At 46.4% G+C, this 25,133-nt stretch overlaps 1 protein-coding gene across 2 annotated transcripts in view; it reads left to right on the top strand.

Annotated features, from left to right (window-relative positions):
* Nucleotides 1-25,133, top strand: part of CDH23 (cadherin related 23) — a 454,320-nt gene that overhangs the window by 407,512 nt on the left and 21,675 nt on the right. Inside the window, exons 37-49 of one of the 2 annotated variants that reach the window (XM_067552666.1) lie at nucleotides 6,941-7,162; nucleotides 7,266-7,385; nucleotides 11,326-11,506; nucleotides 13,873-14,006; nucleotides 15,180-15,389; nucleotides 16,217-16,324; nucleotides 17,706-17,808; nucleotides 18,937-19,062; nucleotides 19,300-19,503; nucleotides 20,563-21,021; nucleotides 22,218-22,334; nucleotides 23,757-23,981; nucleotides 24,588-24,757. In XM_067552666.1, the coding sequence (XP_067408767.1) occupies nucleotides 6,941-7,162; nucleotides 7,266-7,385; nucleotides 11,326-11,506; nucleotides 13,873-14,006; nucleotides 15,180-15,389; nucleotides 16,217-16,324; nucleotides 17,706-17,808; nucleotides 18,937-19,062; nucleotides 19,300-19,503; nucleotides 20,563-21,021; nucleotides 22,218-22,334; nucleotides 23,757-23,981; nucleotides 24,588-24,757 (2,379 nt within the window). Of the gene's footprint in view, nucleotides 1-6,940; nucleotides 7,163-7,265; nucleotides 7,386-11,325; nucleotides 11,507-13,872; nucleotides 14,007-15,179; nucleotides 15,390-16,216; nucleotides 16,325-17,705; nucleotides 17,809-18,936; nucleotides 19,063-19,299; nucleotides 19,504-19,527; nucleotides 21,022-22,217; nucleotides 22,335-23,756; nucleotides 23,982-24,587; nucleotides 24,758-25,133 lie in introns of those variants that run through there. The other variant, XM_067552663.1, reaches the window with a different exon arrangement.

Here is a 25,133-nt window from a genome sequence, read left to right as displayed (position 1 = left end):
TTGAGCATCTTCACAGAGATGGTCTAGGCTGTGGTTTTACAGAGGGGGATTGCTTCAGGGAAGTGGTAGTGTAGTCCAGAATCATCATAATGTACCTGAAACCAGCTATGCTCTTCTCAAGGTGTCCCACTGGCTCCATGGTGATCCTCTCAAAGGGTACCCCCACCATGGGTTGTGGGGGAAGCGTGACCTTATGTGCTCCACATGGAGTAATGAGCTGGTATTGTGGGGAGGCGCTGCAAAAGTCTTTGACTTCCCAATGGATTCCTGGCCCAAAAAAAACCAGGACAAAATTTGAGCCAACATCTTTTTGTGGTCCAAATGCCCAGTAGCAGGGACGTCATAGGTGAGCCTCATGACAGTTTGCCTGTGGCACGAGGGAACTACCAGCTGAGTCCAGGCCTCTTGAATCTGTGGGTCATGGTCAACACAGTACAGGTAGTCCCCTTTTAGCTCAAAGCAGGGGTACTGCGTTGCCCCTTGTGGCCCTGTGACCCTCCCATTTACACTGGACAATTGCTTATACGCTCAACTGAAAGTAGGGTCTTCTCACTGGTCTCGGCCAAAGTCAGCTCCCAGGTTTGGTGGGTCCTCCCAGTGTTGTTGAATGGGGCCTGCCTCCTCATCAGGGAGGTCAAGCTCACCATCCCAGGCTCCCCTGATGTCAGTGTCAGGATTAACGGCCCTCTCCCCTGTTTTCTTGAGGAGATCCCCATCGAATGTGGACTCCAGTTTTCCAGGCTTGGCATTTTCAACATGTAGAACCCTCGCAAATCCCATCTAGTCCTGGCCAAGGATGACCGAGTTGGCCAGCCTCAAGGCCAGGCTTACCATCATGATTCTGGTCTCACCATTCACTGTCGCAGCAGGCCTAGCACTGGAGTATGGTTTCATGTCACCATGGATATATTGTAAGCAGATTATTTCTCCTTGTGGATTTGGGTTGGTGACATGGTCTTATCATACGAGTGTCTGTTCACAGCCTGAGTCCACAAGTATGGGGACCTGTACTTCATCAGTTTCCATGGGGATCATCAGTTTGCCAGAGGGCTGTTTCCAAGCACAAGCCTCCCTGATCCAGGCTTGCCCAAAGTCACAGTCCATCACCAAGCACACTCAGCAGAGGTGGCCAATGCAACTGCAGATGAAACATGGGCCAATCTCTGACTGCTTCAGCCAGTCTCTGGGACTTATCAAGAAGTTTGGGCTTCCAGGTGCCTGAGTCTCCATCACTAGGTCAGTGGGCCCTGAGGCCCTCGACATTCCAGATGACCTCTGCCAGTACCTGGAATCTCGTCTGTTGATATACCTCTCACTCAATCTCAACTAACCTCTTGGGAGGTCCTTTGCTTTATGGGTTTTTCCTCTTTTGGTCGCAAAGTCTACAGGGTTGGGTTCCAAGAACCAGGGCAAACTGGGCTTTTGGCAGCCACAAAGTTTTCCATTAAAGTGACCACTTCACTCATGGTCACTGGCTGATGATGAAGGACCCACACTCTTCTGTGTGGCAGTAGGACATGAATAAATTGATCCAGGACCACCTCTTTCGCGAACTTGACCCTGGTGTGCCACTCAGTTTAGAGCCATCGCCAACAGCATCCTTCAGCCGCTGCGTGACCATTCGCCGTTTGGCCCCCCCAGTGAGTACTTCTCTCCCCAGAACTGTGCCAAAATGTATTGGGTGTAATGTCGAGGACATCGAGGATCGTGCTTTTTAGTTGCATATAGACTTGGGCTGCAGCTGCCGCAAGTCTACAGTACGAGGCTTGTGCTGGGCCCATCAAATATGATGCTAGGAGGGTGGCTCATTGTTCAGGGGGCCACTGTGCCACTGAAGCAACCCGCTCAAATGTGACCAGAAGACCTCCAGGTTGTCATCAGGATTGGCAGCATGGTGATGATCTGTTGCAGACATTGCTGCTGTTGCTCTCAATGCTGGGCCTCCGTTCTCAAATCAGCTGTTACTGTTGCTTGTTCAGCTGTTGGAGGAGCTGCTGCTGTTGGCTAGATCTGGGCCACCTGTTCGCCATCTCCATTGGTCCAGGAGAGGAAAACTCTTCCACCACCTCTCTCCAGTGGCTGACTTGGATTCACATTCTGTTTGTCCCCTTGAGTCAGGGGTAAGACAGTGCCCACATCCTCCACCACATTTATAAGGTTTCTGTGTCTCAGGGCCAGGAGCACCCCATTTGGTGGTGATGGAAATCAGTAGGTTGATCTATCAGGCATCCTGGCTAACAGCCAAGCCATTGAGCAAGTGGTAGCTCAAGCCTTCTGGAGAGGGGTGCAGAGCAGACAAACAGTCAGTGGATCAGGCCTTCAGGATAAGATCTGAGCAAGCAAGCAGTCTGTGGCTCATGCCTCCTGCCTGAGGTCTAGGCAAACAGCAGTCAATGGCTCAGGCCTTCGGGCCTAGGAGTTAGTGCTCATCTAACCCTGAGTGCAGGGCCAGAGGTAGGGGGACCCAAGCACACCCTGCTCCACAGGGTCCCAGCCCAGGGCCCTAGCAGTGATGGGTGATCTGGTCCCAGGGTTCACAGGGAAGTGTGGGGTAGCTGCCTTGCCTCCCAGCAACACAGCTTAATCAGTGCCTCATTTCCCTGAGCTACTTCCTACTGTCATCTGGTGGGTCTGCTCTGCAGCCATGGGGGCCTGGTTCCTCATCTCCGCACCGAGCGGCTCACTCTCCACTTCCTCTCTGGGTCTCTCCATCTCCCGGGGCAGCGGCTGGCCTTCCCTCCAGGCCAGGTCAGGGGAGTTGCCACCCACCGCAGCCGGTCATGGGTTCTGCTGACGGTTCGGCTCCCTGGGAAAGTTATCTGGCTTTTTCCCTGGTCTGGCTCCAATGGAGCTGCAGGGTCCTGCTCTTATACTTCCTGCCCCACACCCCACTTCCTTTGAGGGGGAAGGGGCAGGTTTACCTGAGCCCAACAGGGTGAGTAAGCCTCCTGTGTGCCAGAATGAGGTAACTCCACCTCATTATAGATCCCAACAGAACCAACCTTCAGAGGATGAAAGAAAATAGTTTTGCCTTCTTTGGAAAGAGCATCTCGGATCGCATGACAGCAAGGATGGTAGAAAACACAAAAAGGAAAGAGTAATTTGAAATGTGGGTCACGAGAGCTGGACTATGAAAGTCAATGGAGGCTTTGGCAGGAGACATTCGGCAAAGACTGTATGGTGTGGCATTGTAACACTGATGTTGTCTCATCACATCATAATGCATCATGTGGCACTGTTCCAAAGAGAGGCCCATAGAGGTGGTCGCAGGTGATGTTATAATGCAGGTGTCATCCTGCTCAGTATAGGAGATGTAACGGGGCTGTGCAGCACAGTTTACTGGTGAGTGCTAGAGGAGAGACCGTTCCCTGTGCCAGGCAAGTTTCTAAATGCATTTGGAATGACACTGTACTAAGATGCTGGCAGGGAGGCATATAATGAATCCTCTCCCTTGTTTTTTGCCTGGAGAGGAGTCTTGTACCCTACTGAGAATAGGCCTCTCCGGTACACGGTTTGAGATGGTGAGCAGGTATGGGAAAATATACACAGCAACAAATGAGCCTTGAGTAACTAACTTCCCCTTCCTCCTCCCCAACCCCCACTATTCATAACAGGTTCGTATCCCACTATGTGTAATATTTGCATTTAAAAATCTCTCAGTTGTCCTACTGTATTCAGTATCCCCCTGTCTCTGCAGGTAACTTGGGTTTTGATTGTATATACTGTAGATGTTGGGAGGGGCAGAGGAGTTCGGTTTCTGTTCTCCCACTTCCGACCCAAAGTGTTCTGGAAAGTTTCTCTTTTGCTGCCTGAAGATAGTAGCTGGACAGTCACTGTGTGCCAGTGCACAGCATCTTATAACCCAATTCTCCCCTCAAAGAACTACTTCTATGACACATCGCTCAGTGGTAAAAAAGTACTCATAACAGGAAGCACCATCCTCCCAGCTCTGCCTGGGAGCATGATCTGCTGGATTGATTAGTATGCTTGGAATGTTTTGTTTTTTCTTTAGACTGTTCATGAGGAGCCCTTGTGAAGAGCCTTGCACATGCAGAGCAAATTTCTGCTTCAAAGGACAGAGAGAGCATCATAAATCCTTCTCATTTATTAGAATTTTTATATTCCACATGTTGACTTATCCATCAGATTAAAACTATATTATTACAGGCTGTGGCTTCAGTTCCCACCTCATCCTACAAGGTGGAGATTGGGGCAACTGCCTTCTCTGCACATCATTACATACGCAAATCACATTTTCACTTTTTGGGGGGAAGGAGGGTACCTAATTTCCTATTTTGGTTTAAGTATTTGGAGTAAGAGAAAGTGATCTCACTGAGGGGGCCCTACTGTTTTTCCCCCGACACAGTTAAAGTTCCATTTTCGTAGAATACACTGGGCCTTCACCATAATCCCGGTCTGAGCTAAAGTCTTGCACTCAGTGCTTTCACTTCCCAGAGTGTCAAGAAAACATTTGATTTTGATCCACTTAAGTTTGCAACTTCCCCATCTGTCTTCTGAGTTTTATTTTGAATTTCAGGTTCAAACAAGTTCAAAATCTCAAAGCAAGGTATAGCCAAAATTGGTGAGTTTTACTTGTTTCATGCCAAAATTGTGACTAAACTAATCAGCTGTAGTTACCTAGGAACTGGGCCCAAGAATCAAACACGGTTAGCATAGCTAATTGGCCAATCAAAGTGGGGCCTAACACTCAATTCACTGGCATTTCTTCCTTTGTCTGTCTGTCTGTAATGCAATAACTTTAGACCATCAGGGATGATTCAACTCTAAAATGTCAGTGAACGATCTAGGCATCAATGGAAAGAATTCCATTGATTTTAGTGACAAGTCAGAAAACTGGAAGACCAGAGAAGCCTGATTTCCACACAGTGCCATTTGGGGCTCCAGGCAGAGGAACCCTAGGGCATCAGAAGTAACTCTGCTACTCGTCTCTCACTCCTTCCAGTTACTTTGCATTTGGTTGAAATGACTGCAGTGCTTTGAGAAAGCTGGGAGTATGTAGCTGGTCAGGACTGGAATAACAAGGGCTGCTTCTGATCAGAAGCAATATTTGCTGGGGATTTGCATGTGGCTCCCTCCACACAGGCCAGATCATTTACCCATGCCCTGTCAAAATGGGGTAGGTTCATATAAACAGTGCCTACCTGCCTATTGCACCAAATGGGCTCTGCCAAAAGGAGAGGTGACCAAAGCAGGCTGTATGGTTGGGATTGAAAGTTAGTGTTTGTGGAGCATTGGGATCACTGGAGGAAGAGGTTGATGACTTGCTGAGTCACAGTGCTCCTTTGCTGCAGAAGCAGAGAGGCGCTGTCAAGGGGAAGTTGTTTCTAAAACTGATACAAGAATGAAGAGGAGTGGTTTAGCTAGCGTAACAATAAAATGTAGGTTTAGTGGCAGTGTCCTGTAAAATTGCAACAAGTTATTGGGTAGAGAGAGTGTTTTTGCCCCTCCTTCTGTCTGCCAGCTCTGCCTGCATCACCAGCAAAGTGTGTGGCCCTGTAGTGAAACTTTCCAACTAACTTGCCCCAAATTTTGAGCCTGTAATGGAAAGAGGAAACCACCTGACTATTGTGTGGTTTGAGGTTTTGCTGCAACGTTTTTGCAGCGCTCTTGTGAAAACTATTCCCTGAGGGTGATGAAGGAGGGATTTAGGCACAAAGTCCAGTGCTTTTTGCAACGAAAATCTGGTCAGAAGGACACACAGCTCTCTGGTTTTAATTTACTCTAACTCCTTCCTTTGTCACATGCACATTTGCTAAGCTAATGTCACTGCCCCCACCCTCTCGCTGACCTGTGCCAGGGTGAGATCGGCATGTTCCGATCTCGTGCCTCTCTTACAGAGTGAGATTTCCTGTGGCAATGACAAAACAGAGTAAAAATGTTTCTCCAGCCTCCTCCTCTCACTCACAGACGGGGGCTGGTGAGGACAGGAACATTCCATTGAGAAATGGGGGGAAAGTCAGCCACCCTGACAAGTGTCTCGCTTAAGAAATGTTCTTGTCCATCACCAGACGAGGGGATAAGAGATACTCATCTCTGCGTAACATATGGTGCGTTTGCCGTATGTCGTATGTTACTCCTGTTAAAAGAGGAAAAGGCATAATTAAGAAGACTTTGATGGATTTACTGTTCTTATCCTGACAGTCCTTGTGCACTTCATTTATCATCTGCCATTGAGATGTGACTGGAAGAACTTACAGTGACTCGCTGACCACAAAGACTGCAATAAAAATTTCCATCCACTTGGTCACTATTATTAAAATTTGGAAGAGTCCCAAGAACGCTCTGTTTAAACAGTGGAGCGAGTGTGGCTTAGTAGTTAGATCATGTGACTAGGAATCCATCATCCTATTTCCAGCTCTTCCCCGACTCACTCTGGCAGTGCCAGCGTTAGACTTTTTTTTCTATCCCACTGTTGTTACCAACAATAGAAGCTCTGGTGCAGGCCAGTGCCAGCTTTTTAACCACAAAGTCCTCTTGGCCTGTTCTGAGCAGGGTTAGACAACAGCCAGTCTCCAACAGAACTACAAGGGTTATTACAGCAATACTAAAAAATCTGAAGAAACAAAACTAGGCAAGGTTTGTGTGACAACAAGCATCACTTAGCCTCCTTGTACCTCAGTTTACCTGTTTCTTAAACGTGGATAACAGTACTTACCTAATGTGAGGCTTACTCAGCTAATGTTTGTAAAGTCTTTGAGATCCTCAGATGAAAAGTACAACAGATATAAGACATTTTTTTGTTGGCAATAATTCACATGTAACATTTTGTCTCTAGAAGAATTCTTCACCCTGTGATCATTGCACCAGCAGGCCCAACCCTGCTCTAGCCAGATCATTGATCTGCAGCCACGGCTGCCCAGCAAATCTCCTAAATTTCTTTTAGCACATAATGCTAAATGTGTTAGTTCTTTGCCCACAGGCCACTACCACAGTGTGTGTCACCATCCTAGATGAGAACGATAATGCGCCAGTGTTCCAGCAACAGCAGTATGAAGTCACGCTTGATGAGGGCCCAGCCACCCTCAATGCCACCCTCATCACCATCAAGGCATTGGATCCGGATGAAGGGCCCAATGGCACAGTTGCATACGCCATCACAGAGGGGAATATCGTGGGCACCTTTCACATAAACTGTACCACGGTTAGTAACAACTCCATCTCTTCATGCTGTTACCCTATTTTGCCATTTGTTTGATTAGTTTCCCTCAAACTAGACACTCCATCACTCTTGCGTGTCTTTTCAGGGGCAGATCAGCACTGTGAAGGAGCTGGACTATGAGATTAGCCACGGACGCTACACCCTGATTGTCACTGCCACAGACCAGTGTCCAATCCCATCCCGCCGTCTCACAACTACTACAACTGTACGTAGCTGCCATGAGAGTGGTGTTCACAATTACCCTAGATCATTGGATAGGGGGGTGTTATGGGAAGTTGGAGGAGTGGAGCTTGCAACATTCTGTGCAGAAGTGCTGCTTCGAGAAGTTTCATATCCCCCTGCTACAGAGTGCAAATAGTTTTGCACATCTGGGGTGAATAGGTCATTTTGTCTAGGAGTCATTGCTCAACAATGTGCAGCAGCTGCACTCTGTTATCCAAAATGCTTTAGCAAAATATGGAAGTGAACAGGAGGGGCAAGTTAATTATGATGATGCCCTTCCAAATGGAACAGCAGATTCACACTGAATAAATGGGCTGAGACATGAGCCATTTCTGTCCTGTCAGCACAGCACCCCACATTTTCTAACATTGTCCCCCACACCCAGCATTACTTTGTAGCTCCGTTATATCCATCAAAATTCCTTCGGACTTTTCAACTGACAGCCTTATTCTCCATCACTTCCTGATGTAAGCTGTTGTGCAGCATTGTTGTGTCCTGTTAAACAGCTGCTGTGTTTCCCTGATGAAAGGAAGTTTGTTTTTACACATCTAATTAACCTGATTATTTGTGTGGTGTTTGATCCTTTATAAACTGACCCTTTTCTTTTCTTTTCTTTGGGTGTCCCCTTATTCTTGTATTGGAGGAAGAGAAATAGCAGAGCCTGGCTGAGCTTTTTTCCGTCATCTGTTACTTTATATACCTCTATCAAGTCACCTTTTTATTCATCTCCTTTCTAAATCTACCATTCCCATTCCTTCTAATTTCCCCATATGAAAGTCTATCCAGGCCTCCAATCATTTGTTGCCTTTCTCTGGATCATTTCCATTTCTGCTACATCCTTATTGACCAGAACTAAACACAGTTGTCAAGGTGAGAGCGTAAAGGGGTAGCTTGTAGTGAGACTGTTTCTTTATTGGAATGGAATAGTCCATCCAACTTTCTTTTGTAACTTAAAACAAAACTCAAGGAGTCAAATTGCAACATCTTTCTGTGTCCAGAATGATATTACACCTCCTCCAATCTTCAGCCAAAATTCTTAAACTGGCCTCGCTGACAATTTCACCATGTGCCGTTGGAATATCTATTTATTTACATTTCAGTATGTTCTTAAATTGTAAGCTGTTTGGGGCAGGGGCCATCTTTTTGCTTTGTGTTTGCACAGTGCCTAACACAGTCCTGATCCATGACTGGGGCTACTGGGAGCTACCACAATAGAAGTAATAAATCACAATAATAAAATTGGGAAATCCCAGCCATCCAGTCCCAGACTTCTATTTCCCTATTATTATTTTAATGTGCTAGAACTTTGTTAGGCTTTGTATCTAACAAGAGCTGAGTATCTACTGTGAACAACTTCTTATATTCACTCCGGTTTGTAAATCACTTAGGTTCAACAATATTGCCTTCCCCATGGTATTCATGTTCTGTGAATATTCTGGTGAACAATTTACTGACAAGAAGGTTTGTGCAAACAGTGAATTTTAAGTGTATTCTTTGCCAGATATTTGCAGAAAGTGAATCTCAAATTTGTTACCTTGAACTTTCGCGTCAGAAGCCTGATTGTAAGAAAAAGGGTGGGCTTGTGGTGAAGGCACTGGACTGAGACTGCTGGGGAAGTCTGGTTTCAATGACCAGCCCTGCCTACAGGCTCCCTGTGTGACCATGGACAAGCCACTTAATCTTGGCCAACGTAATAAATAGGTATAATAACAAAAACAATGAGAGTTCTGTAGCACTTTAAAGACTAACAAATTTAATTTCTGCAGGCATAAGCTTTCGTGGGCTGTAACCCACTTCGTCAGATGTAAGAAATAGAAATCACATAGAAGGCATATATATACATATCCAAGGGAAGTAACAACAATGGGGAAGGTGGATGAAAGCAAAGTCCATTCAGTTAGAGTAGTTGAGGCCTATTCACAACCATTGATTAGGAGGTGAGAATGTGTGATCAATGGCAATTACTTCTTGTAACAAGATAACCATTCCAAGTCCCGATTCAGACCCAGTTTGATTGTGTCATGTTTGCAGATGATTTCAAGTTCAGCAGTTTCTCTTTGAAGTCTGTTTTTGAAGTTTTTTTGTAGGAGTATGGCAACTTTCAAGTCAGTGACACAGTGTCCTGGGAGATTGACCAACTGGTTTATGGATGTTATTATTTTTTATGTCTGATTTGTGTCCATTTATTCTTTTGCATAGTGACAGTCCAGTTTGGCCAATGTACATGGCAGAGGGGCATTGCTGGCACATGATGGCATATGTTACATTAGTAGATGTGCAGGTGAATGAGCCCCTTATGGTGGTTAGGACCAGTGAGCCCCTGATGTGGTTAGGATCAGTGATGGTGTCACTAGAGTCAATGTGTGGGCAGAACTGGCAACAGGGTTTGTTGCAGGGATAGGTTCCTGGATTGGCCTTCTTGTAGGGTGTATGGTTGCTGGTGAGTATTTGCTTCAGGGTAGGGGGCTGTCTGTAAGCAAGGATAGGTCTGCCTCCCACAGCTTGAGCGTGCGAGGGGTCATCTGCTAGGATAGGTTGTAGATCCTTAATGATGTGTTGGAGAGAGTTTAATTGGGGACTGTAGGTGATGGCCAGTGCTGTTCTGCTGTTTTCTTTGTTGGGTCTGCCCTGTAGTAGATGACTTCTGGGTATAATAATACTTCCTTTCTGCCATCCTTTGCAAGTCTTGTCTGTAAGCTCTTCATGACAGAAACTCCTTCTTACTATACCGCCTAGCACAATGGGGGCCGATCTTGGTCGAGGCTCATAGGCACTGCTGTAATGTTAGTAAATAATAATAATAAAAATGACTCATCCAGTCAGGGGAAAAAAGAACCGCACAGCACCAAGAGATTCAGGTAGTGAGATAAATTTCAGCAAAATATCCATGCGTTTGGGTATGTTTTGGATAAGCATCCAAACTCCAGAGGTTTTAAGGTTTGCACAGTGCTAGAAACTAACTAACAGTAACATATAGGAGAAGTAAAGCAATGGACTACTAAAAAGACAGCAGCATGCAAACCTGGTCTTCCACATCATTGTTGACTGCTGTGGTCAGATGAGTTTTTGAGATTTTGTTACTGTCTATTTCTAAGGCCTAGAACTCCACATTGTCTATCCTTTTCTCCACATAACTCAGGTACTCAATTTATCCAGCTTTGTATCTGTATGTGCTGCAGAAAAATGGTGAATCATCTGATTTTTGCTTTGATTTGCTCCAACAGTTAGAAAGGAGTGGAGGTTTTTGCTACGAAGTATCAGAACAACAGGTCAATGGTCAGAAGGAAGCTGGTGCTGTTTTTTTGTTAACCTGACAGGCTGCAGAGTCAATGAGAGAGCAGTGCAGTGATTTACTTGGATTCTGCTAAACAGCAAAAGCTTAAGGGACATCATAAATCTGTAGGATTCTCCTATTCTCTGCCTGCCCAGACAAACTTTGTTTACGTCATACTGGATTTAATTTGGCTAAGAACTCAGCCATGATATGACCAGCGTGCACATGGTCAAACCAGCATGTCGATTTTGAACTTAGTGACTATGGTGAGCCCTCCAAAATGCAGTAACCCAGAAAAAAAGAAGATAATTTGCTGTCTCCTTGGTCAGTATGTTCCGAAAACAGGAAATCTAGATGTGCTTTGCTTATGCTTGGAACTGAATATAACCTAGACAACCTGGAATGTTTTAAACAAACACATAGAGACTTTTAATAAAGTGAGATGACAAAGGAGGTGCCACCACTTTAGTGTAAGAAAACAGTCCAGGGAAGAATGTCCCCTGACTCCTCTGTCATAGTGCCTGCTTCACACCGTCTTACCAGAATATTAGATACCACAGGCTGGAACTGAGGAAAAGAGGTGGGCTCCGCTTCCATTGCTCTCCATGGATTCTCCATTACTGTGTATGCGTTCTTGCCTTAACTGCAGGTGTTGGTGAACCTGAATGATATCAATGACAACCAGCCGACTTTTCCAAGAACCTACGAGGGACCCTTTGACATCACAGAAGGTCAGCCCGGCCCAAGGGTGTGGACTTTCCTGGCCCATGATGGGGACTCAGGGCCCAGTGGACAAGTGGAGTACAGCATCATTGCAGGGGACCCTCTTGGTGAGTTCGGATGGCAGGGAGAAGCAGAAGCTAATATCTGGGGTTCCTTTGGATTACTCCCACACCCATCAAACACACTTACCTATGCACTGCCTCGTACCCACCAATGCACAAACACATAAGTACAGGTTGGGGAGGAAGAAGAGGCAGGACTGGTACTCAGAAACTATCTGGATTCTATTCCTGGCTCTGCCACAGACTTCCTTGGGCAAGTTGCTTCAACTGTCCTGGCCTCGGTATATAAACAAACAACATTTCCCTACTTCCCAGGGATGTTGTGAGGGGGACGTAATTATTATGTGTGAGGTGCTCAGCTACTGCAGTGATATGAGCCATAGAAATGCCTGTAAGAAAATGAAATACATATACACACTTCTTGGTGCACACGTCCATGTGTGTAAATCCCTGTGTCCACTCACACAGCTCCCTATGTACACATAGCTATTCGCTGACAAACACCTCTCTGCATTTACACTCTCTCTAGTTCACCGAACCTTCACCTGTATGCTCAGATACTGGTCCATCTTCAGGTACATAAGGCCAGCAGAAAGTCCAGCTGCACAGTCTAATTACTGAATAAAAGGGCACAAGCTGAAAGCCCAGATCAGAGCTGTGTGTGGACAGGCAAAGGCAAAAGTGGAAAAAGCAAAAGCATCCATGATTTCTTCCCCCTCCTTGTTCAGATGACCCTGTTGCTCTGGAAAGGGAGAGCCCCACACTGGCACTTTCATTCAAAATAGACTTTTTTTCCCTCAAGTACAAAGCTTTCCGAGAGATGGGGAAAGAGTGGAAAATGCTGAAATGGTTTAGGAAAGCACAGGAAGCGTTTCAAAAACTATCTTCTCAACTTGTTTCTCTGAGAAATTGGAGTTTCTACATCAGGAAATCCTGTTACGAGAAGCATCCGCTCTGCAAGAAAACATTTCAACCTGTTATTGCCTGTTCATGGGGGACTAGGGCTTGGAATTAACCCAGGGAACAAAAAGAGGGGTACCAGCTAAGTAGCGGCTTTGGGGAAATCCAAAATGGGCATGGAAGCTGTTATGAAGAAGAGGGGGAAAAAGACAACACTGAACTGCAAGCACACAGCAGGCTCTACACACCACATCAAGGCAGCATGCAGTTCTAGTCAGCTGAGAGTCGCTGTGCTGCTGGGGCAAACACAGGAGTTGTGGCTGAGCACAACCTGAGATCCCTAACACTCAATCTCTAGCACCAACATCATGTAACTGCACATATAATGAGGAAAGAAACATTTCACTCAGCCTTTGAGCTCATTTGTCATTCAGCCAGTGGGGTATTAAAGAAAGGAAGGAGAGTTTCTCATTTGTAATTATAGGGGCTGAATTTCAAAAAATCTTATGGAAAACGAGTCTGTTAGCCCTGGCTCCAGGCAGGCCTGTTGCATGCTGCCTTTGTGCCAGTTTCCCACAGAAATACCCAGTTCTGCCAATACACCTCAAACCAGCACGACAGGACCCCTGGTATCCCAGTCCAGGGCTGCTGCTCAGCACAGACGCCTAGTCGAGCCAGACTGCGCAGCGATATGTAGGAATAAGCACCAAGGAACAGCTTTACACCACCATATTCATGGTTACTTGTTTCTGGAAGGAAGGACAGTCCAAGTGCCAGCTGGCCCACATTTTAGAGCCTCCTAAATAACCTGGGTACAGTACATTTGCCCTGAGAGGCAGTTGTGCCACTTGCAAATCACTTTGGGAATTTCCTATCCATAAGGACACAACAACTAAACCATTGTCACGGAAATGGCTGTATCCATAACAGGATCAGCAGACTGGTGTTTACACCTCTTGCTCACCTGAGTGTAGATACACGTCTTAGACTGGGGTACTTAGCACATTAGAGTGCCCAGCCACTCCCACCGTCGGGTTCAGTGTCTGGGGACAGTAGAGTCATAGCAGGAACCACTGTACAGGTGACCCTTTGGGGAAAGAGTATGGTGTCTGCTGACTGCCTGCAGAGGTCAGTGTGAATAGGAGATTGCTGGGCAGTGACCTTTGTCCCTTTATTAACTCTTCAGTTGCCTGAAATAAAATAGGACAAAGGAGACAATATTTTCTTTAATTCCACAGACCCAGCCTGACTCTCTGTGTGTGATTGAAGCCCTTTCGTGGCCAGAGCCTAACTTCCCTGGTGCTGCAAAGCCTGTAACTGACAACCAAGGGAGCTATCGTCCCCAGGGTCCTACCCACTCCCACTTGAGAAGCCAATGCAAGGTCTCACCTTTCTGTCCTGACATGACAGGTCCATGCAGCTTTCCACTGTCTCATTCCTTACTGCTTGGCGCTAGCAAGCCTCCTTTTGAAAATATCCTGACCTCTTTTTTACCCTTCTCTCTCCTGCAGGAGATTTTGTGATCTCTCCAGTGGAGGGAGAGCTGCGAGTTCGGAAGGACGCTGAGCTAGATCGAGAGAACATTGCTTTCTATAATCTCACCATTGCTGCCAAGGACAGAGGGACTCCTCCTCTCAGCTCCACAGTGAGTCCTGTTGGCAGGTCATGAGGCTGGGATACCGGGGCCTCCCTGACATGTGTAGTCTCACTCTCAGCATGTTTTGTACACCGAATGGAAAAGTGAGGGGCAAGAGAACAAAAAGGAATCCCTGATCCTCTCTCCTGTCCCTTCTTTCCTCCCTCCCACCTTTTCCATTCTTTTCCTGTCACGTGACAACCTCCACCCCTTTCTTTTCCTCCTCCAGACCTCAAAGAGAAGTTTGAAGAAGTTCTTCCTTCTCATACCTACGTCAGCTAACAAAGTGCTGGCACGTGCTGAAGTTGGGCACAGCAAGCCCACTAGTTGGTGGACTAGAGGTTGTTGAGCCTTGTGATTTGGGGCATGGCAGTAGCATCATCATTATGGCATCAGTCTTACCACTACATTGCAGGAAACTTTCCTCCCCCATCATAGAGACATGGCCTGTGCCAAGCGGGGTTCAGGAGGCCACATTTACAGAGCTGGGCTCACTACTTGATTATTCCATTCCTAATTATGTTTAGCATTTGTTGCTCTTCTGTTTCTATTATTTATCATTAGGTCAAATCCTGGGATCCCTAGCCACAGTCTGTATGTGAAGGAGATGAAGGAAACTGTCAGGAGAGAAGCTTAGACAGAGTCTGAGGTTGGAAAGTTTTGAAGGAGATAAGAGCAGAGCTATTGGTGGGGCAGATGCTCTGAAATGGAGAAGAAGCAGCTTTATCATTATTTATTGAATGCTCTTCATGTACTAGGCAAAATATAGATAAACATGCAGGCAAAGTTCCTGATCTACAGAGCTTGCAATCTAACTAGTGAAAGGCTTAAGGGGATGTGCTACCACAATGACTGATGTGCTCCACAATGGTGGAGTTAGCATGTTCCTTGTAAATCCCATGATTTTTATTTAGAGATTGATTTCTGTTTTATTTATTGTGATTTCCATTTTCTCTCACTGTCCTTGTGTGTTAAGGGGGGACTTGAAGAAGGTGAGGGAGGAGGGCATGGCAGGTCAGATAGCAACTTCCTGGCACAGGAGGCTATATGGAAGGAAGCACAGATCTTGAATGTGATATGGAAGAAGAGTGGGAGTCCATTCAGGAATTCAAAGAGTGAGGAGATATTGAAATGTAGGTGGTGTTTGCCTTGCTACCCAGAATCCTCTTATCCATATTTCAGGTCATGGTGGGTGTGCGTGTTTTGGACATTAACGATAACGATCCTGTGCTCCTCAACCTGCCGATGAATATCACACTCAGTGAGAACATCCCCGTCTCCAGCTTTGTCACTCGCATTCTTGCCCACGATGCCGACAGTGGGCGGAACGCTCTCCTGACCTTTAGCATAACAGCCGGCAATGCAGAAAACACCTTTTACATCAATGGCACTGTGAGTCTCCTAGTCTCATTCCTTCTACATGCAGTGACACATGTGACTGTGTAAAAGCCTTCCCACCCTACACCACTTGCACAAACATGAACTATGCAGAGGGCTTTACATAGGGAACAGACTGTTTCTACAGAGCTCACCTTACACACCCTGCAGAAAAATTCCCCGAAAGAACTTCAGTATGAAAATGCCCACTAGGGGAGAAAGAGAGCACATACAACCAAGATAACAGTAACAATACACATCATCAGGGAAAGGCCTGTCCAGAGAGAAACTTACTGCATGCAAATGAAAACATGGTATGGTCATTCAGGGCCAAATTTTCAAAGTGTCCCATCATTCGGGGTGCCTCACTTCTTGGGAGTGTGTTGCTTCAGGCTTGGTTTTCCCAAGGCAACGAGCACCCACAATTCTAGCTGCAGTCAGTGCGATTGGCAGTGTTCAGCACCTCTGAAAAAAAGGCTGTATTGGAATCCATGGTATAACACTGGCCAGCAAAGCTGGACTGCTATGGAGGGGAGCGTGCATTGTGCCTTTCCAAAAGGTGACGCAGCTCCAGCTCCAGTGTGCAATCCACCTGGGGAACTCACCCTTGGAGAATTTCAGCTGAGTCAGCCAGAATTCCTCTGAGGAGTCCCATTGACTGCTGCGTGGCCTGATGATGTGACGAGTCACTTAGGGACTCAAAATGGCCCCCACATTGAGCTTGTTGAGCTCTGTGTTCTCTGCTCCTCACCCATAGATGGCTATTCTCATCAGTTTGGCATGGGATAGCCATACTGAGCCCCGTCTCTGTTTGATCTTTCTCCTTCCTTTTTTCTCCCCAGACTGGCATCATCTATGTAAACCGCCCCTTGGACAGGGAGCAGATGGCTGAGTACATACTGACTGTCACAGTGAGAGACAATCCTGAGAACACACGCAATGCCAGGCGGGTAATTATGGACAGTGCTGGGGTTCTCCATTGAAGCAGCAGGGGAAGAGGTTTCTTTTATTATTAGGGAATGGGTGGACTATTCACTGAAAACATGTCATATGGCAACCTCCTCCCCGAAATCAACTTCTGAATTCCAGAGGCAGATGATCCAAACGCAAGCATTTTTTTCATGCAGGTTTGAATGTTCTTAATAGACCTTTACCCAGCCTTTACTTCAGTAATGGTCTCCCAACAACAACGCACTTCAACTGGCCTTTCTGAAGTACAGTGAGAGACAGCATAGCGGAAGTACAAGAGAGAACTAGATGCTGTGTTACTAGAAGAGATAATGCAACGTCTTCGTGCTATGAATTCCCAGGCATCATTCTGTAATATGGTGCAGATGATAAACTTGTGGCTCTGTAGTCTTTGTGCCAGGATTCTATGCTGTAACATACCAGAGCTATTGCAATTGTGGCTGAGTAACATGGTCTACTGGACCTACTGTTGTGTTACAACAAAACAGACATGGTACAAGCTGCGTGTCCAGCTCCAGGTGTATAAGGTATCTTTGGGATGGAGGCTTCTGGGAGTCAGCCCTCTCTCCTCTCTAGCGATAGAAGGATCATGAAAGGAAACTGCAAGTGGCCCTCTACCCTTTCTGGAAACAGCACATTCCTTTGCCTGATTGACCTGACTATCTCCCAGCCTCCTGTAAAGGGGCACAATGTCTAACTCTGCTGTGGTCGTTTATCTGTCTGAAGGCAGCGAGGGTAGGTGTTTGCATGGAAGGCTACATTATTCAGTGCTGCAGTGTGGCAGCAGTAATGCAGTCAGACCAAATGGCATGGTATAATAAGATTGCAAATGGCATTTGCTGGCTGCCTGCAGAGTTCAGTGTGGGTAGGAGGTTGCTGGGAAGTCACCCGTTCCCCTTTATTAATTCTTTAACTGCCTGAAATAAAATAGGACAAGAGAGACAATATTTTCTTTAATTCCACAGACTCAACCAGACTGTGTGTGTGTGGTTTAAATCCTTTCATGGCCAGAGTCTAACTTCCCTGGTACAAAGCCTATATTCCAGATGGCGTGGTATAATAGTAATGCACAATCTGGGCTGAGCACATACAGCCATGGAACTGCATCACCAGAAAGATGCCATAAGATCTGTAATTCCCCTACCTATCTGATATTGGGAATGAAGCCCAGGCATCTGGGTAAGGGCATTACAGATCCTATGGGATCATTCTGGTAATGCAGTTCCATGGTTGCACATGGCCTAATTTCTCCATGGTGCTGAATTGGATGAGATGGTACATGTCAGACACTGATGCAGGAAGTGAGTTGAGGAGCAGGTATTGTAGTCACTGTCCTCTTTCCTTTTATTCATACACCCTTAGGATTTTGATCTGCTGGTGATTTCGATAGCAGATGAAAATGATAACCGGCCACTTTTCACTCAGAGCTCCTATCAGGCAGAGGTGATGGAGAACTCTCCAGCAGGTGGGTCTGTCCTCCCATTATTATATGATTCTAAACTTAGGAATTTTCTTTGATTCCCAACCCATCCCAGTTACCTCCAGCTAGATGAAGAGAAGACCACTGGAGAAGAAAGACCCTCCTTTGTGAGCTATCCTATATAACACCATTAACTGAATCTGATGATGTCATTGAGTAATGAAACATTTTAGATCACTCAGAGGGGGAATTGATGTGGGATAGGATGTTGTTACAGGGCGATGAAGATAAACATGAAGAGAAGGCTGGGTCAGTTTATGAAAGTGAATATTTTTTCCCCTCCAAAGTAACACTGGTCAGCTGCTTGTCCCACAACAAGATAATCCCTTTAGAAATTATACATCTGGGTGGCATTAGGCAAATGTGCTGTTCTATTATCTAGTCAATTAACTCCATGTCCTGAAGTCACAGGCTCTGTGGGGCAAAGCCTGTCAGGTGTTCTGAACTGAAGCTAATTTCTCTGGGACAACTGAACTGTCCAATGCTCTATTGTCATGTTTTGCTGAAATATGGCAGCATTTTGTTGGTGTTTCTTACTAAATGAGCTTTGTCTGCCATAAAGCTGGATAAGGTGAGCAGCTATATGCTTCATTTGCTTAGGGAATATCCTTCTGTAACCCCGACTGCTGGAACTATGTTTGCTTTTAGAGGATGGTAGGATAAAACATCTGTCTTCTGCGGTTTATGCCAGATAACTCTTTTGTTCAGATCCCCCAGTAGCTAGTAATATTCCCCTAAAAATAACTCCAAGTCTGAGATCACAAGTGTCTTTGTTTGGTTTGAGGCACAAACTCCTTAAAGTCTCTTGGACACTGGTAACAACTTGGCTGGTCAGAGTATTTGCAAAAACACTTTTTGAGACTAACATGGTTCTAAAACACGTCTGATGGCTTTCTTTGTTTGTTTTTAGCAGGGCATTAGACTTCTCCATACAGGTTTCTTGAGTCAGTCTGCCAAGGCTGCAACAGCCATTACTTCACTGTCTCATGTCGCCTCGCTCTGTTTGCCTCACTCATTTGTTGCTATCAGTCATGAGTCACTGGGGTGGGAGGAAGGGAGGAGGTGTCCACAAAAGGCTCACCATCAGAGGTTAACACTTCTTGTTTGATTCAGGAACTCCCATCACAGTGCTCAATGGGCCAGTTCTAGCTTTGGACAGTGATCAAGGCATCAATGCACTGGTGAGGTACCAGCTGCTGGGGATGCCAACGGACCTCTTCACTGTCAACAACAGAACAGGTAAGCTAGCCGCGCACACCCTGATTATAACGCTCCCTATCAAAAAGAGCTCTGTCTGAAATATAGAGCTGCTGGGTCGCATTGGCAGTTCTAAGGCACAGATGTTTCCAGCACTTGAAAGCTGTTGGATTCCACTTGAATCAAGTCTTGCGCTCTGTCTTGAAGTTGCCTCTTGGGTTTTGTTTGTTTGGTTGGTTGGTTGTTTTTTTTTCCTGGCTGACTTTTACTATCCTCCAGGTGTCATTTTGGTAAAACCAGGCAGAGTGATTGACAGGGAAGCCTTCTTGAACCCAAGCCTTGAGTTCATACTGATGGCAGAGGATGTTGGCAAGCTGAACAGCACTGCAGGGCTCACTGTGACCATCCTGGATGATAATGACAACAGGCCAACGTTTAACCCGGCAGTGGTGACAGTGCAACTGCAAGAAAACAGCCCCCCAGGTCAGACTGATACTATTGTGTGAGAAGGAGCTGGGACAGAGATGAAGACAGGGACTGGGATGGAAAAACCAGCAGTGGGGACAGTGAAAGAACAGATGATATCAAGGCTGGGAGGGTCCAGGGTTTCAAACTGTGAGAGTGAAGGGACTTTGCGTAAAGGGAGGTTTAGGAATTGGGGGCTATGTTTGCAGTGCCCCCTACCAATAACATGACAGCTTACAGGTAAGGAAAAGGTGATCAGGGGCTTTTGTCTGTAGTGATGATCATGGGCTACAAAGCTACAGTTCCATCAGGGAGCTGACTTAGCAGAGTGAAGCTCAATTTCACACTCTTCACAGGGTTGCATCTTTCCTATTTTCATAATATAGGTTGATATGTTTGTATTGTGCAGTCTGATATCACCCTCCAAACTCCAGACCACTGCTATCACCATTGACATAATGGGATCATGCAAAGTAGGGCACTTCTCTGTACTTCCATTGACACTGGGAACATGATGTTCTTGTCATTTATCTAATGGTGGATTTTTACAGCTATGTCTGGTACTGCATGTCAAATGTGTACGGGTGTGTTGCTCAGTTTTCTCTCAAGCTCATGTGTTGGATCCAATAAGGAGCATTTGCCAGTCATCCTTACAAAGTTGTCCTGATTTATCTCTTTTTTGTATTACACCAGCAAGCTGAGATTTCCCCTCTGCACTTAACTCTTGACACCCCATGAATAAGCCAGAAGTTACCAGTTCGATTTTATCTATGCCTTTATTTGCTTATCTGGCAGCTGTCGTTGATTTTAACTGTGTGCTTCCAAGTGCTGTCACTCTCCATGCTTAGGGCATAGCTTGGGGAGGAGGAAATTTCCCTGTGTGGTATAGTGTTGCACAGTTAGTTTAGTTATAGATGTACTACAGCTTCATTTGCAGCACACAGCATTGGCTACTGTCAGCAAGATGGTGGACTAGATGACCCATTGAACTGTTCCACCCTGGCGGTTCACTTGCTCTAATGACCCAGGTGAATGAAAAAACCTCACATGTCAGAGTATGGGTTTCCTCCCCCCCAGGTTTTTCTGTCCTTCAGGTAATGGCTACAGATGCAGACAGCGGCCTCAACCAGCAATTGAGCTATCGGATCGAGGGTGGAGCTCAGGATAAGTTCCTGATCAATGCCAACTCCGGAGTAATCCGGGTGGCCAACATCACCATAGATAGGGAAGAGAGGGACACCTACAGGCTGACAGTGATAGCTGTGGATCGAGGCATGCCTCCTCTCTCTGGTACCGCCACCGTCAGTATCCTCATTGATGACGTCAATGATTATCGGCCAGAGTTCATCAACCCGATTCAGACGGTCAGTGTGCCCGAGTCAGCAGTGCCAGGCACCATCATCGCTGAGGTCACAGCAATAGACAGAGATCTCAACCCCCGGCTGGAATATTACATCATTGAGATTCTGGCAAAGGATGACACTAATGCTCTAGTGCTGGGCCAGCAGGGAGCATTTGCCGTGGATTTTAAAACAGGTACAAGAACAGGAGAAACCCTGTGCCTCCTTCTTCCCCCTCCTACTTCTTCCCTTCCCTTCCCTTCCCTGTCAGCTGTCTCTCTCCCTCTCCTCACTTTGTCACTCTTTCTCTCTTTGTCTTTTCTTAGCCCTCTCTCGTTCTTGTCACCCTTCTCTGTTTCTTCCTTTCTCTTAGTCTTCCTCACTCTCCTTTTCCTCTCTCTCAGCTGCACTTGGACAGTGCCACACTGCCAACTAACGAATCCTTTTCTTTTCCTTACGGCTGTCAGCCTGGCAGGTTTGATCTCTCTGTTTCTATGTAAATCTCAGTCAGTCCTCTGTCTGCTTCATCCATTGTTTCCCTTCCATCTCAGTCATAACCATGATCACTCTCATCACTGGCTGGGTGCTTGGCTGTGTCTTGCTGTGAGGGAGCAGTCCTGGCACATGCAGCTGGCTGTTGTTTAGCCTTCGCAGACTGAACGCAGACACCCCCTCAGCAGCGGCTCGCTGGTTGGGGGGAGGTCTTCCGGGTAAGTGATCTCTTGCTCACTGTGTTTTGGTGTATGGAGAGGTGGACATATGAGACATCTCACTCACCGGTGAGATCGCATTCCCAGATCACAGGCCTCTGGCCTCTTAGTGATGCAAGGCCTTGTGCTGCGAAACAACAGGCCTGACTTAGTGAAAGCTCAGCTGTGGAAAGCTGACTCCAGAAAAAGGGGCACAGGCTCAGACACCTGCATGTCTCACCACAGCAGCCATGAAAAGGACTTTAAATGAAATAAAGGGCTAGATCCATAGTCAGTGGGAATCAGTGTCTCTCTGCTGACTTCAGTGGAACTACACAATTGACACCAGCTGAAGATCTGGCCCCAATGTTCAGAATTCATCTCTCCCCAGCACACACCCCTTTCCCCCCAGTTGCTAAAGGAGACTGATGTCTACTTAGCTCCATCCTAAGGAGGGGTTCTGTGGGGGTGTTTTTAACAAACAGAGAGCAGGATTTTTTACCTGTTGACTTTTTTTCCTTTTAATCTATAAATAACAAAGGGAAAGGCAGGAGGCCGCCGTGCAAGTGCAGAGGATTGTGGGGCAATAGAGGTTTCCTCAGGTTGGGGCTCTGTGCCCCTCTGCCTAAAGGAATCAGGCAGGGCCTCTGACAGGTTTACAGCCTACGTAAGTGGTTGCTTTCTTTCCTTTTCTGCTTTGCAGGAGCCGTGAAGGTTAAGTCCTCACTGAACAGGGAGCTAGTGGCCACATATGAAGTCTCCATCTCTGTCCATGATAACGCCAGCAATGTTGTTGACCGTTCAGTCAGCGTGCCAAATGGTAAGAGAACTCCTGCTTCAGACAGGCCTCGCCAGATCACATGCCAGTGTGAGAGTTGAGCCGGGTGGCAGATCAGTTAATGCTATGGCATTTTTTGGCTAGGGCCCTGGCTTCAAACCCTATTGATGGTTATGCCTGAAGGAAGTGACATATTCTCAGGCAAGGCCTCCAATGGATGAGTTTCCACATTATCAAGCCATGCTGCTGTTTGGCATGATTGCAGCCACTGCTAAGGGGTATGCCAGGAATAGAGTCTGCAGGTCCAGACAAAGCAGGGACCCAGAACTGGAAAAGCAATGGATGCTGTATGATGGAGATGATCTGGCAGATCTAGATGGGGATCCAAAACTGGAATAGCAAGGTTGCTTCCTCCACTTTATAATGGCATTTTTCCTCTTGGTCATCCCCTGGGGTTTATTTTTAAAATCTGTTTTTCTTCATAACAAAACAGCCTTCTGCTAATATTGCAGGCCCCAGGCCAAAATAAAACTGCTCACGTGTGCTGTAACAGCAGTAGGTGTTCTGTGACTATAGGCAAAGTGCTGTTAGCCAGGAGGATATACTGTGATCTGAGGGTACGCTTCATTGCTTCCCTGTTTCTGCAGACTGCTAGAAGGTCTGCTTTTGGTAAGATACATGCTTATAATTGACCAGGCCAGATATCCCTCACCATTCTAGCACTACTTTAACTATGGCTTTCTTAGATTGGAGGTATGAACTGAACTGGTATTTAATTTTGCATAAATAACGTACCACACCTAGTAATGTTCATTGCTGAGGTCACTGTTCCTGAGTTCTTGGATGCTTTGATGACCTACTACCTGTTGTGTAGGAAGACTCCACTCTTCTGTCTAACTGCAGCTCTTTGAGAAAGCTGTAAGTGGTGGCAGCCTTGCAAAGCTCTTACACAAGTTTACCAGCCCAGGCCTCAGTGTCTTTATCAGGATCTTGGTGTGGGAAAAACTACTCATCTTTTACTTCCCCATCACAGAAAATTACTTGCCTTGTGGCATGAAAATGAGAAAAAAAATTCAAGGTCTTTGAATAAGTCAGGTCCATCTTATTTCTGGAAGCGGCTGGTGGAACTTTGCTTTCCTTTTCCCAGCAAAGAGCTGAGCATTCAAAACAAAGTGAGGACTTCAGGCTGTGTGGTGAGCAGCTCCTGCAAAAACCCTGAGCTCTCCATAAAGGAATGAGAATAAACTTAAACTTTCTGGCCAGATCCTCAGATCAGCTCAGTGGACATTAGTGGAGCTGCTTGATCTGGCATACCTCTTACTCACCTCCCCTCCTTTCTTTCTCTCTCTACAATTCTCCACTTGTTTCTCTTTCATCCTGTCTGGTTTTCATCTGCTCCTCCCCTCCCCCTCCCCCCCCTGCACCTGCCTTCATGCCCCATCTCTGCCCCCCCTGCTCTCACAGCTAAGCTGACCGTGAACGTGCTGGACGTCAATGACAACACTCCCCGATTCCGTCCGTTCGGAGCCACCTATTTCACTGAGAGGATCCTGGAAGGTGCCACGCCGGGGACCACCTTGATTTCCGTGTCTGCGGTGGACCCAGACAAAGGGGCCAATGGACAGATCACGTATGAGTTGCTGAACCTTTCACCTGAAGGGTATGCCCGACTTGAAGACCTCTCAGCAGGTAGGTGGATGAATTTAGGAGTCCCTGTTCTCACCTGTGAGCCTCTAAATCCCATCAAAGTGGGAGGGGATGAATACAGATACTGAGATGAAGACTAGTCTGTGGGTGACCTTTGTACAGTCCTGACGCAGCCTGATTCAGAGAGGACTGGATCCACAGCCATCCTTACTCACATTGAATGGCACCTTGTTTCACATACCAAGAGGTTTGGCCACAAGAGATCACTGAAGGCATGACACTAATCACCAAGGCTATCTCCTTACAGATGTCAGCACCGGCACTGAACAGCTAGCATGTTCTTATATCAATTCCCCATTTGAACCCACCCCCCATCGCCTGTGCTCAGAGGGTCTTGGTCAGCCTTGCTGATCCTGATCCCATTGGCTGTGAGGAAGTGATTATCAGCCTTGGATTGTCTCAAGCAGTGGAACCCGTCCTATGGGAGCTTTCAAATTGCCATAGTTCTACATATGCATGAATGTCCTCTCCTTCCTCCCATAATGGATATTATAGAAATGAGATGACAGTTACCAAGCCGCATCCTGTAGGGCGAAACCCCATTGGAAGGCTCAAAGGGGTTCTCATTTCAGAGTCTGCTCTCTCTAGGGAAGGTTATTGCAAATAGCACGGTGGACTACGAAGAGGTACAATGGCTGAACTTCACTGTCCGGGCCTCAGACAATGGCTCTCCCCGGAGATCAGCCGAGATCCCAGTGTATCTCCAGATTGTGGATATCAATGACAACAATCCCATCTTCGGCCAGCCATCTTACCAGGTGAGTGGGGCTTAGCAGTCAGAATGCATAAGTGTTGTTGGGGGCTAACAGGATGGGAGGGGCCCAGACCTGACAATTGTGACAGGCAAGATGTTTGCAGGCCAAAATGTTGTGTACTGCACAGTGTCTGCTGTTAAAATCCCAGGAGAACCATACACAGGGAAGAGCAAAACACTTTAACAAAACCAAGGACAAAGCTGCTCATTTGACACTTCTTTAAGGGGTCATTCTGTAAATGAAAATCAGGCCCTGAATGTTTAGCTAAGATTTGGATGGGCAGAATGTTAACTGTGTGCTTCTGCTAAAACGGTAAGCAGTGAAGTAGATGATAATGTTGGTATTTACCTTGTTGTCATTAGATTCTAGAGCAAACACT

The sequence above is a fragment of the Emydura macquarii genome, unplaced genomic scaffold (assembly GCF_026122565.2).
Source record: "Emydura macquarii macquarii isolate MOO-44397 ecotype Brisbane River unplaced genomic scaffold, CSIRO-AGI_Emac_v2 contig_1390, whole genome shotgun sequence".
Lineage (NCBI taxonomy): Eukaryota > Metazoa > Chordata > Testudines > Chelidae > Emydura > Emydura macquarii.
The sequence above is the reverse complement of the archived record's forward strand: the minus strand, read 5'-3'. Positions and strand labels throughout refer to the sequence as shown.